The following is a 14,177-nucleotide window of genomic DNA, read 5'->3' as shown; positions in this document are numbered from 1 at the left end:
AAGCAGTGGAGTTTAAGATAAATGTTATGAAAATGGCATAAAACATTATATCAAAACCCTTGGCAGTGTCGAAAAGCAAGATTTCTGAATCCAATGAGTAGCTGAAGAAGAAAATTCAATTCCATTTTTTCACTTTGTCTGCCAATTTTATAGCACTTCATTTAAAATGGAATCTCTGAAGAATCAATTCAAATTAGCTTTACAGTTTTCCCCAAAGAATCTGCTTTAAAATAAATTGAATTGGAGCATGTGACATAATAAGTGAGCATAAAATTCATGTTAACTAGTCCAAAGGAAAAACTCATAATAAGGAAACAAATAATCTCACATGACTGAGCTAAAAATAGTCTTTAGATTGTCAGTTTCAAAATTGAACAAAAATAGGGGGAGTTGTTATAATAATGATATGGCACATTTCTCCCTAATGAAATGGCCTTGAATTTTGTAATAAATTACAGAAAGAGAATCCTTTGGGCAAAAAGAAGGTACCAGACAGGAGTTGCTTTCATAAATAGAGTGACAACAATGAAAATACCTTCCAGCTGGAGCTGAGTGGCCTCGGCTTCCGTGTGGTGGCTTCACCACCCAAGGCAGGGTAGATAGAACCGGGGCGAACCACAGTTAGGGTGACGATGGCCCGTCATCGTCTGCTGCCCTGTAGTTAGAAACCAGCTCTTGCTTCTGGGTTTGCTTTATTTTGATCAGGGATATCGATCATAAATACTTATTTAAGCTCTCTTGATGAAGTTTATTAGGACTCCTAAGCTCCTAGAGAACAGAGACAATATCTTATTTGACTAGGGAACTGCCCCAAACCTATCACAGCATCTGATACATAGTAGGGATGCCATCAATGCTTGAGGGGGGAACACAAGAATGAATGAATGAATCAATGTGTTGTTTACATGAGATTAAACTTAATTTTTTAAATTATACCTTAAAAAAAAATTCACTGTTAAATTGGGAAATACGCCGTCAGTTCAATTAAGGAGGAAATGGCTGGATTGTGGGGATATTTTTTTTCTCTCTACCGAAGTCAAGAAACAAATAACTTGGTTTATCATTGAAGAAGGCTTGATGGAGATTCCTTAAGGCCCTGTCTGAAAGTAACCATAAAAGAGTTTATCTTAATGAGACCCAGTGTCTTGGAATTTAGTTATGTCTTGATGTATGGAGCCAGCCCCCCTTTTCACAGTACCCATTTGGGCTTCCTTGCTTTTTCACTGTGCTCTCTCAATAGATAGCTTTAAAAAGATTGTGTTTTATTGCCTGCCACCTTACCTATCCTTCCATTTTTCACTCTACCCATCCATTGGTCCATTCTTCTATCTGATCATCTGCACATGAAATACTTAAGGCTACAATAGTGATTAATAATAATAATAACAACAACAATCGCTAACATTTATTGAGGGCTTATTATATGTCAAGCACTGTTCTAAACACTTTATGCTAATTCATTTAATCATCCCAACAATTCTATGAAAGATATATTGTCATAATCCATGCTTTACACACAAAGCAACTGAAGCACCGCAATACATTGCCCAAGTTCACACGTCGTGCAAGTAGGGGAGTTGAGATTAGAACTCAGAGAGTCTGACTCTAGAGCCACCGGTCTACTGTACTAGTTAGATAGATATGGTCTTGGCCTTCGTAGGCTTCACATTCTAGTGGGAGAAACAGAATTTAAACAAATAATTATGTAATTTTTAACTGTGACATAGCTTTGGAGGGAAAGTATGTGAAAGGGAGAAGTAGGCTAGCCTGAGGAACTCAGGACGGCCTGGCTGCTGAGGAAGCGGGCCCCCCAACTGCGAGATGGAAAATGGTTGGTGATGCAGAAGCAGGAAGCCATGTTCCAAGCAGGACAGTATGTGCAGGGGAAAGAGGTACCTGTGTTGAGGACCAAAAAGGGACCAAGGGGCCTTTGGTGTCCATTGATGTCAATGTGATCGAAACTCAACTCCAACCTGGGCGTCTTCCAGTGTTCTCCATCCCACTGACTGTACTGCTTACCCAGTTATGGAAGTCAGAAATCCCGGAGACAACTCGTCTTCTCCCTCACCCAGGGCCCAGCATAGCTAACCTGTGTTATCACCAGCTCCTGCCATCCAGGGCCGCACCATGTCTAATCTGTTGCTTCCCACAGAGCTGTCAAATCCACTCCATTCTTTCTGATCACACCCCACCTCCTGAATCCAAGCCACTTTTATTTCTTACTTGGATGCCTGCAGCGTTTTCCCGTATCCCACACTCTGCCAGGGTGCACTGTGGAACCCCTCCCGTCTGTCCTTCACACTCCAGCCAGACTGATATTTCCAAAAGGCAAATCTAGACCTGCCGCTTCTGCCATCACTTAAAAACCTCCGATGGTCTCCCACTGCCTTGGGGGAAAAGACAAAACTCCCTGCCCAGTCTACAAAGCGCTGCCTGGCCTGGCCCCTCTACAGTCAGTCCCATCCTAGCCCCATGCTGTGCCTCACAGCCCCCCAGTACATGGTCGGGCTCCCTTTGGTCTCTGCTCCTGACCAGGCCCCTCCCACTGGGGGGCTTTGGCAATGCCCTTCCCTCCTTTTTGTTTGTTGGCTCCTAGTCATCCTTTAGGTCCCCATGTCCTCAGCAAGCCCACCCTGTGTCCTGCTCGGGTATCTGACCTGTCTCCTTTCATATCTCTGTATGAGACACCTCTTTGTTATGGCTGACTTGTGTCCCCCCTAGATTCGTATGTTGAAGGCCTAAACCCCAGAATGTGACTGTATTTGGAGGTAGGGCCTTTAAAGAGAAGACTAAATTAACAGACGTAGTTAGGGTGTCCTTCTAAGAAGAGGGAATTTAGACGCAGACATTCACACACACAGGGGTGAACATGTGAGGATACCCTGAGAAGGTGCCCATTGCAAGCCAAGGAGAGGCCTCGGGTGAACCAAATCTGCTTATACCTTGATCTTGGACTTCCAGCCTCCAGAACCGTGAGAAAATATACGTCTGTTGCTTAAGCCACCCCGTCTGTGGTATTTTGTTATGGAAGCCCTAGAAAACTAATACCTTCTCCTTCATAGAAACGGTCACAGTTGCAGTTTAACTTTTGTTTCATTATTTGATTGCTAGCTCCCTGATAAGAATGCAAGCTCCACGAGAACAGGAATCGGGCCTGGTCTTGCTCACCTCAGTATCTATCACCAGAGCCTGGCACAGTACCTGGCATGTAGAAGACGCTCATTAAATGCTGCATGAATGAATAAAACATATGAGTAAATGGATGAACATATGCATAAGAGAAACAGTCATTGTACAGTGGTTTTTCCCTTTGGAAAGATTTACTTTGGGCCTGGGTTGCATCTAGAAGCAAGGGCACCTTGTATTGGCTAATATGGGTATTAACATGCATTTATGTAATTTTGCTAGATAGAGCGAATTCCTAGAATTTCACGTTTTTAGTCCCTCAGAGAAACACTGTTCAATATAATTTAATCTCATGGATTTTATTTTTAAAGAGGCAAATATCTCTCTCTAGGGTAAAAAAGAGAATTCCAAGAGACATAAATCCAACATCCTTGCAATTGGAAGAAAAATATACTGTTTGTATCAAACCACATTGATTAAGGTCATGCTTGATTTTGGTTTGGAAAATGTCCTTTCTGGTTTCCATAGGGGCAATGACAGTGAGGACAGAGAGGAGTTGCTACACGGGAGTGAGGCTGGAACACATGTGAGAATTTCTGTCTTCAGAGGAGTCCTCTTTTCCGAGAAACTCATTATTCACTTAATTATTCATTCTGTTTATTTACTGTATAGTTATTACACATAAATATGGTGCAAATCCCCAGAATCCTCAAACACCAGATGCCAGCTTCCCTCCGCAGTCCCAAAAGACACAGCCAAGCCATCACTGTGAGAATTAAAACAACAACAACTAAAACCCAATTAAAATTGTGCCAGCATGTTCAATTCCAAGAGAAAAACCCTGCAAATGAACAAGCTTTTAGTCACTCCCCTGACTGCTTCTGCAAAGGAACAACAACAAAAAAACACACCCTTAAAACTAAAACTGGCATAGAATTAGTATTTAAATCACAGCTAGCATGAACTTCATACCTGCACAGAAAGGGCACTGGCTAAGTCAACTTCGTATCATTTCTCCCATTTTCAAAATCAAATGATTGAAGCAGATGACGTTTCGCTTTTCAGAATTTCAATGTCTGGCAAAGCCCAGAGCAGAAGCCAAGATGGCGACGTGATTGTTGAGGTCTTGGAATCCATGGGATACAGAACCTCTTCCTCCTCATGACCGAGGGGGGCGAGGCGGTGTGCATGCCGCCCCCCTGACTACACGCCTGGGACGGCTGAGGGGGGTGAACATGCAGCCCGTGCTCTCTAAACAAAGTCCGCAGAGCCCAGGTCACCTGCCAAGGGAAAGGGGGGCCAGTCTCCTCCGAGAAATGGTTGGGGTGCAGAGGGAACCACAGTTAAGGGCAGTGCAGGGCTGACTGCTGGGATGGAAGACGTGTGTGGGTGTGTGGGTGTGTGGGGAGGAGGAGGGTGTGTGGAGAGGGTGGGGTGTAAGTGTGTAAGTGTTTACGGGTCACCAATCTTTGGGTGTGATATTAGCCCCTCGAAGGACAAAGTCGCCTTTTAGATGAGTGTGTGACTGGAGTCACCTCTAATAGAGTCACAGTGTAACTGTCTAGGCCACTACACCCATACCCACGGAACAGTCCACAGGGGGTCACTGTGAGACCTGCGGTGACCTCTGAGCTGCAGGCAGATGAGTCCGTTACCAGAAACACTTGAAGCTTTGCTGGATAGGCCAGGGGCCTACAGCGCCCCCCAAAACCCAAAGCGCACACGTGGAAGGCCAGGGGCCTCCATTCTCAGTGTTGAGCTTATAAGGATGGGCTCAGGACTCAGGCTGGTCAGGATCAAATCACGGCTCTGCCACTTACCACCGAGGCCCTTCACATCTCTGTGCTTATTCCCCCTCCTCAGAAAAAAGATAATACCTCCCTCTTAGAGTTGCCACAAGAATTAAATGCAACCATGCATATAAAGTGCTTAGAACAGTGCCAGCCAATGGCAGACATACAAAAAACATTGGTTTTTACATTCAGGGCTAGTAAGTTCTAGTGCGTGTGGCAATTTAGCACAGGACAGGACTAAGCTTTGTGAAAACCCTGTTTTGTTCTATTAAGTTGGTGCAAAAGTAATTGTGGTTTAAAAGGTTAAAAATAATTGCAAAAACCACAACTACTTTTGCACCAACCTAATACTTTTTATTTCTAAGGCATCTGATAGAACTGTTTGTTTCACTCTTGAGCAACAAGAATGTTGCTATTCTGGGAACCTCAGATTAAAATAAGTCCATTGCATCCTATCACACAATGCCTTATGGCCATTTTTGTTACCTGTTACAAATATTTTCTAGTCATGTAACCTAATTTGGGGCCATTTTGCTGAGAAGGCAAAAACATTTTCTAATCTATTTGGCAACCACATTGTATAGTATCAGGCCAACTAAAACACAAAAGGTCTACATTAATAATATATGGAATAGAAACTCTGTATAATATTTCATTATTGCTTTCTTATTAACATAACATTAATAACCTGTTGCTGCTTTAAGAATCCATGGGCACAAAAACCTGATGTATGAAGTTATGGCTCAAATTCGCTATGTTAACCAGTGACACCCATGATGTAAAAGAAACATGGTAGATCGGAGAAAATCAATTTTAAATTAAAATAAAATCTTTCTCTTTGTCTTATGCGTCAATTTTCAAAGCAGCTGCTCTTTTATATTAGTACTGACATACCATCAAAGGTCTAAAGTTAAGTGCATGCACCCCAGCCCCTTACCCACTGAAAGGCATTTCAAGTAGAGTTGCTCCAATTCTTTTCTTGAGTGGGGCAGATGGTGCAAGAAGAGATGAGAAAGCAGGGGCAGATGGAGTGGAAGGTTAAGTGTGGCTCTGTGAGCTCACAGTCACAGGACTATCCAAGTCAGGCACCAGGGATGGTAAGCCTGGGCAGTGCCTTCATAAAAGTCATAAAAACATGGAACTGGAAGATCCCTTAGAGATTAGCTGATCAGCCATTTCCCAAGGAATGATTCATGGAACACTAATTCTTTAAGATGGCTTTCACTCTCGACGCATGCGCATACACACACATACACACACACACACACACACCTTTCTATGGTCCATCAAACAAGTGTGAGAAACTCTATACATTTTACCTGTTTCTTGGAGTGCTGTAATAAACTTTAGCATTTAAAGCTTCTGTGAACTCCTACACTAAAAAAAAAACCAAAAAAAAACACCATTTATCATCTTTGACCAAGTATTTCCTGAGTTTCCTTGGCCATGGCACCCTTTGTTCATACAACACTTATTTATGTATAACAGGCAATGAGCAACCTTATCAAGGTCAGCCTCCTTACTGAAATCGCTGAGCAGGAGGAAACTGAGGCCCCAGAAGAGGTTGACTTGCCGAAGAGCACAAGAGGTAGGGACTGAGTGGAGAGCAGGATTCAGGTGTACTGAGTCTTAGCTCTGCCTCATTCCTAATCCTACCTCTCAGAGAAACTCCCCTCTCATTCATCAGTGTAACCCAGACCTGCCTTGCACCACGCATGGTGTCAGACACTATGGACGCAAAAATAAAAAAGACACCTAGTCCTGGCTTCAGGAAGCTCATAATCCAGAGTTCGAGACAGATATATGGAAATGTACCAACCACACTACAACATGGGAGAACACCGAAGAGATGGCTGTGGGAGTCCAGAAGAAAGTACGACTAATCTCTATTAATTAAAGGAGTTAGGAGAGTGGTCACACAGGAGGTGATGTTGGTCACCATCATTCAAGGGTGACCAGGAGTTTGCCTCATTTATTTGTCCTTTCCCTCAATCCCTTTCTAAGGAGTTCCCTTGTATGGATCCCTTGTAGGGGGCAATTGTTTGCATAAATCACCATGCTGGTGCCACATGACTTTCTCACCTGACTGGAGCCAGATCAGTTACCCAGAGCAGCCAATCCAAGGCTGGCCAGTACCTACAGGAGTGTCTAGGGGGCTCTGTCCAATAGAACTTTGTGCAATGATGGAAATGTTCTGTTGGGCACTGTTCAGTATGGTAGCTGCCAATCAGTTAGCTGCTGCACACTTATAATATGGCTGCTGAATATGACTATGCAGTGAGGAACTGAATTTTTAATTTGAATTAGTTAAATTAAATTTTGATTAGTTAAAAATTAAATTTAAATTTTCACATGGATTGGTGGCTACCATCCTGGACAGCAATTTTAGACTGACGAGTAGATTTCTGATTCCAATTTAAGCTGCAAGTTGGTTTAGAGCTAGGCTTTTATGTTGATATCCAAGTTTAAAAGTAGTATTGGAACATTCAAGAGAATTAAAATTTATCAGATTATAGAGTTTAATTATTTACACTTAAAAATGTATTTAAATACATGGGAAGATGTATTTTTCATGGGAGAATTGAAGGACTTAAAAGACAATTGATTCAAAGGTTCTAAAACATTCAAAATAAGTCCTCTGACCACAATGGAATTAGCTAGAAATCAATAATGAAAACTAGAACATTAAAAAAAAAAAGGAAAATTTAACAATTCACTTCTGAATACCCCTTGCATCAAAGCACAAATCACAACAGAAATTAGAGAATATTTTGAAGATAATAATAACAAACGTAAGACATATCAAAACTTGTAAGATACAGCTAAAGCAGTGCTGAGAGGATATTTATAGCATTAAATATAAGTATTAGAAAAGAGGCTGAAAATCAGTGATCTTAGCCTCTCAAGTAGCTAAAAGTAAAAAGCAAAAGAGAAAGAAGAAAGGAAATAATAATAATAAGGGCAGAAATAATGAATCAGAAAATAAAGCAACAAGTCCAAAAGTTGATGTTTTACATTGAAAAGATTAATAAAATTGATAAACCCCTAGAAAGACCAATCGAGAAAAGATAACTGAATATCTTCTGAGGTTGGTGCAAAAGTAATCGCAGTTTTTGCTATTATTAACCTCTTAAACCACAATTACTTTTGCACCAACTATTTATACATGCAGTTAAAACTTCAGGAATTGTAACAGAATTATAAAAACCAACTTCCAGTGATTAATAAAATTTCAGGACTTATAAACAAAACAATATGATCTGTATGTCAGATGAAAATATCAGGAAGAACTAGGCTTATTACCATTGGCAGTGGTCTGAACGTTTGTGGCCCCCTTAAAGTTCATATGTGGAAATACAAACCCCCAAAGTGATGGTATTAGGAGGTGGGGCCCTTGGAAGATGATTTAGTCTGGAGGGCAGAGATGAGGTGACAATGAAGAAAAGGGCATCTATGAGGATGCAGGCTGTCACCAGACACCAGCTCTGCCAGCACCACGATCTCAGACTTAGTCTTCGGGACTGTGAGAAATAAATGTCTGTTATTCACAAGCCACCCAGTCTGTGGTAATTTTGTTATAGCAGCTTGGACAGACTAATACACCATTATAACTTTAATGAATAAAATATAAACTTTGTAAAAACCAAACTTGTCCCTGAATAATCTCACATGACCGTGCTGGCTTCTGTGGCTATGACGCAGTGCCGAGTTGAGGCCGAGCCGCCATGACTGTAGAGTACAGTTTGTCACCACATGTACTGTGCTCCATCCATTAGCGGGCATTTCCAGCCCTGCCCTCCCCAGCTTTACAGGGATGTAATTGACATATAACATTGTATAAGTTTAAGGTATGCAATGTGATGATTTGATGCATGCATATATTACAAAGTTATTACCACAGTAAGGTTAACGCCTGAATCATTTCATATAATGCTTTTATTTTTTATTGTGGTGAGAACATTTACTCTCATAGAAACTTTCAAGTATACAATCCAGTATTGTTAATTATAGTCACCAGGCTGTACATTAGGTCCCCAGAACTTACTCATCTTATAATTGGCAGTTTGTACCCTTTGACCCAAATCTCCCCATTTCCTCCACCACCATCACCACCACCCTGCCCCAGCCCCTGGAACCACCATTCTTCTGTTTCTATGCATTCGGCTTTTTTGGATTCCACATAGAAGTGATAACATACAGTATTTGTCTTTCACTGACTTATTTCACTTGGCATAATGCCCTCAAGCTTCATCCATGTCATCACAAATGGCAGGATTTCCTCCATTTTTATGGCTGAATAATATTCCATTCTGTATGTATTGAAAGAAGTATATATCTTTATACATTCATCCATCAATGGATGCTTACCTTGTTTTCATGTCTTGGCTATAGTAACAGGCCTTTTAAGACTGGACACAGGCAGAATGTAGGAACCACACCTGTGGGTAGACGGCACCTTAGTTTTCTCAGTGCTGTGAGGAATTAGGAAGTTCAAAAGAACTATAAAGGGCTTTCTTTTCAATACATCCAAAGCTAAGGGATTTCTTTCCTTGAAATGTATATTGAAAGCAGTATAACAGGAAAGCTGGAGACTTTTCTTTTGGTTTTTTGAAGGTTCTCCAAATGTAATTCAAAAGCAGATACTTTAAACTATATGAGGTCTCTTCTTTGTCAGAAACCAACCCATACTATATAGCAGGCTGTGAACAGACTTCCCTGTGGCAAAGGTCTGACCCCAGTGGGTTATCACTGAGAGTTCAGAGAGTCCAACAAAGGGGCCATTAAGTGGTGGTCTTCAGTTTTCTCTAATGTATCTCATAACATTACTTTGAAAAGCTATGTACCTCTTAACACATTTTTAATTGACATCTAAGCTTTTATTGTAAATTTAAATAGTGGCAAGGGATATAATTTCCATCATAAAGGTATAAAATTAAAAAAATATAAACTTTTTAGAACACTTTTAGATTTACAGAAAAATCGTGACTGCAGAGTTCCCGTACACCCCACACAGAGTTTCCTCTATTACTAAGATCTTACATTCATATGGTACATTTATTATAATTAATGAAATAATATTGCTACATCATTAACTGAAGTCCATGCTTTGTTCAGATTTCCTAGGTTTTTACCTGATGTCTTTTTACTGTTCTAGGATCTCATCCTGGCTATCACATTACAGCTAATTGCCATGTCTCCTTCGGCTCCTCTTGACTGTGACAGTTTCTCAGACTTTCCTTTGGTGACCTTGACAGCTTTGAGGAGTCCTCGTCAGGCATTTATAGAATGTCTCTGAATTGGGATTTGTCTGATGTTTTTCTCTGATTAGAATGGCGTTGTGGGTTTTGGGGAGGAAAACCACTTTCATCCCTCACGTAAGGATACATAGTATCAATGTGATTGGCTACTATTGATATTGACCTTGGTCACCTGGCTAAGGTAGTGACTGTCAGGTGTTTCCACCGTTATTGTGCCCTCCGATTCCACACTGTACTCTTTGGAAGAAAGTCACTACTTGGAGTCCACACTGAAGGAACAGAGGGCTGTGCTTCCTCTCTTTGAGGGCAGAATATCTACATAAATTATTCGGAATTCTTCCGCAAGGGAGATTTGTCTCTACTCTTCCATTTATGTATTTATTCAACCAATCACTTATTTGAATCAGTATGGACTTAAAGGTATTTATTTCCTACTTTGGGCTATAATCCAATACTACTGTGTTTATTTTGTTGTCCAACTTGTTCCAGCTTTGGTTACTGGGAGCTCTTTCTGTGGGTGCTTGTGACCTTTGGACATTGCCCCCATTGGCACAGGGTTTTATTGTTGTTGTTATTTGTTTGTTTATTTTAGTACTTCCTCACTTTCTGGCACTACAAGATGTTCCAGATTCAAAACAAACAAACGAACAAAACAAAGCACCCTTCCACTACTGCCTCCCCACCCCCCCACCCCCCCACACACAAATCCCAGAAAACAGGTCTGGGGTTGAGTACTGAAAGACTAAAGATGAAGATTTGTTTGTGGAGTCACACCCATAAAGGTGATAGCTGAAGTCTCGGGATGAAATCATCCTTGGAGGATGTGTTGATCCAGAAAATTGGCCATTTACAAGAACGTGGAGAACACTGACACTTCCGGGATGGTTCTAGGAGAGGACACAGGAAAAGATAGTGCAGGGAAATGGGCACAGAAATACCATGAGACAGACCAGTGTAGTGGAGGCTAAAGAGAGAGGGACCCAGGAGAAGGGACAAGTGTGACAAAGTCTGAGAGGGGCTGGTGGGTGCGGCCTTTAGCAGAGCACTGGTGATCTCTTTGAGAGCTGCAGCCACAGGGGACAGTGGAGCTGATTATAGTGAGAGGTCAAGTAGAGGCTGGGGTACGGGAAGGAGTGGTACCAGCCTCTTCCATCTGCAACTACTTCTTCTTAGTTTCTTTGGAGGACTTTTTTCTCTGCTGCCCAGTAAATGTTTATGTTACCTAGGACTCTGTCCTTTGGCTCTATGCTCGTAACAGTTAGGGTTCTCTTGGTTTCAAATAACAGAAAGCAACTCCAGCTGGCTTGAGCAGAAAGATTTATTGCAAGGATACAGGGTTACCTCACAGGACCCAAAGGGTAAGGACGGGGCTTTGCACACAAGCTTTAACTAGAAATCAAGTACCATAGGGTTTCTCCAGCTTCTTTCTTGTTCCCCTCTCGGTGTCTATTTCATTTTCTGCTCTCATTACAAACCAGCTGTCTCGGATATCCAGGCCATGTGGTGGAAAACATGTCTGCCACTCACTCCTGAGTCATACCCACTCACTCAGCCACTCTCAGGAGCGCTGCTATGTCTCACTCACTCTCATTCTGAAAGTCTTCCAAGGGAAGGGACTCAGTTGATCAACTCACCCTTGGGCCATTCAACTGAGGGCCGACCAACAAGGTCATAATGCACAGACAGCATCATGTGGCTTGAGGGTAGGGACAGGGACCTGGAAGTGAGAAGCTGCAGGAGAATGTTTACAGGATGAGGATTTGGACTGGGCTTGGGGAAGTGATAAGGAGGAGACGGTGACACGAGCAGCTTCTCATCTCCCCTCTTTCTTTTTGGTCTGTGCTCTGAGAGCCTGAGCTCTACTGAGCAGCAAATCCTAGGGGTGCTCTCCTTCCTAGACCAGGCGCCAGCTGTATTGTTTTCTTCTAAGAACGAAAATGGAATGGCTGCCCAGCTCTTATCAACTTCCCCTCCCCGTAACCAGCCCGAGTACACCTGGGTGAGTACCCAGTGGCTGTGTCTAGACCCTCTCGGTGAACCAGAGTTGAATGATTCAGGATCCAATCAAAGTCTCTTTCTGGGGTCTTTGAACGTGGAACTGGACAGATCGTGGGCCAATTCTGTTTTAGAACGGCGTGATGCTGGCAGTGACAATGGGACAGAGGCAGTCTGGAGATGCTGCTTCTAGCTATCCTGGAAACCCAGTTGCACCACTGCCCTCCTATGTTGGACTCCACAAGCTAACCCCCTCTTTCCCAGTGATTCCCTTTCTGTCTAATCTAGTTTGAGTAAGTTTCTGTCATCGAAACCAAAAAGAACTTGTACTAATCTAAGGTCAAGGGAGTTAGTTGGCTAATAGCTGTTCATAGCTGGCCTCTAGCCTCCCACATCAACTGGAGGAAGTGACCCCTCCCTTTATCTTCTCATGTTTCCACGAGAGAAATGAGGTCCACATAGTGATTGCAATACGAGGTTCTGGCATTCTGGCAATTACTGAAATACAATGGCACTTTATTGATATGTTATTCTAATTTTGATATTTTAAAAATCGAAAATCAGTATCATTTATGTATTGAGATGAGACTCAATGACTCAATTATTCAATTTATGATGAGAATACATGCTGAACAAAACTCTACTCAAAGTCAGAAAGGGCTTTTCATCAGCTGGAACAATTTGCACTAAAACACACATGATACCACTGATCCACTTTGTTTCTGGAATAATATTTCATTTGTATTTCTTAATGATTTTCAGTTCTCTTCATTTTAGATAATGCTCAGTTTGCTAAGTTTTGAATAAGGCTTTATTTTTTAATAAACTTTTAATTTTGGGATAGTTTTAGATTTACAGAAAAATTGTGTAAATTTAAGTTTTAGATTTAGATTAGTTTTAGATGCACAGAAAAATCGTGAAAATAGTACAGAGAGTTCCCATATACTCCTCACCCAGCTTCCCCTGCTATTAACCTTTTCTACTGTGTTCCCCAGAAAATAAGACCTAGCCAGACAAATCAGCTCTAGTGAATCTTTTGGAGCAAAAATTAATGTAAGACCCGGTCTTATAGTAAAATAAGACCAGGTAGTATATTACATAACATAAGACCGGGTCTTATATAACATAATATAATGTAATGTAATGTAATGCAGTATAATGTAATATAATACCAGGTCTTATATTAAGTTTTGCTCCAAAAGACGCATTAGAGCTGATTGTCCGGCTAGGTCTTATTTTCGGGGAAACACGGTATCAGCATGGCATATTTGTCACAATTAATGAACCACCACCGATACAGTATTATTAACTAAAGTCCATACTTTACTAGTATTTACCTAATATCCTTTTTCTGTCCCAGGGTACCATCCAGAATACCAAATTACATTTAGCTATTATGTCTCTTTAGGCTCCTTTGCTTTTTGATGGTTTAAGACCTTATTTTTATTAAGCTTCTCTGCTAGTAACTTGTGTTAGAATGATGGTAGGGTTGCTAGCCACATGGAGGGAAACTACCTCTAGGATTCTGAGGTGCTAGCAATTATCAGCATCTGAAAACCATGACGAAGAGTTTAATCCCGGGTAGGCAGCATTACATCATTAGTAGAGTGAAGCTTGACATTTAAATACATTGCAATCTATGGGTCTCCCCAGAAGTTGCCAAAAGCAGTTCACATGGTTAAGCTTCTTTTTGTCCATAGTTTGTGGCATATTCGAAGTCTTTGAAGCTGACATGACCATCTGAGTCTTGATCTACCTCCCTGGAAAATGAAGCAAGAAGTTACTTACAGGTGATTTTCATCACACGTATACATCAAGAGCACATCAGAATCTTGATTTCTTTGCATGTCTATGTGAGAGGCACCTATTTTATCTGCTTAAAGGCTAAGGCTGATGCCTATTTTTTTTCTTTACATGGATAAGTGGGAAGGAAAGGGAAAGGTATTTATTAAAAGCTACAGAAATAATATATTCCACACATTTAAAGGAATGAAACCAAATGCAC

General features: G+C 41.4%; 1 protein-coding gene across 1 annotated transcript in view; it reads right to left on the bottom strand.

Moving 5' to 3' along the window:
* Positions 1-11,481: 11,481 nt before the first annotated feature.
* EFCAB11 (EF-hand calcium binding domain 11) overlaps positions 11,482-14,177 on the bottom strand; it is a 123,740-nt gene continuing 121,044 nt past the window's right edge. The window contains exon 6 of the mRNA XM_019744295.2: positions 11,482-13,932. Within this exon, the coding sequence (XP_019599854.2) occupies positions 13,851-13,932 (82 nt within the window). The 3' untranslated portion in view covers positions 11,482-13,850. The remainder of the gene's footprint in view (positions 13,933-14,177) is intronic.

The sequence above is a fragment of the Rhinolophus sinicus genome, linkage group LG03, assembly GCF_036562045.2.
Source record: "Rhinolophus sinicus isolate RSC01 linkage group LG03, ASM3656204v1, whole genome shotgun sequence".
In the NCBI taxonomy this organism is placed as follows: domain Eukaryota; kingdom Metazoa; phylum Chordata; class Mammalia; order Chiroptera; family Rhinolophidae; genus Rhinolophus; species Rhinolophus sinicus.
The sequence above is the reverse complement of the archived record's forward strand: the minus strand, read 5'-3'. Positions and strand labels throughout refer to the sequence as shown.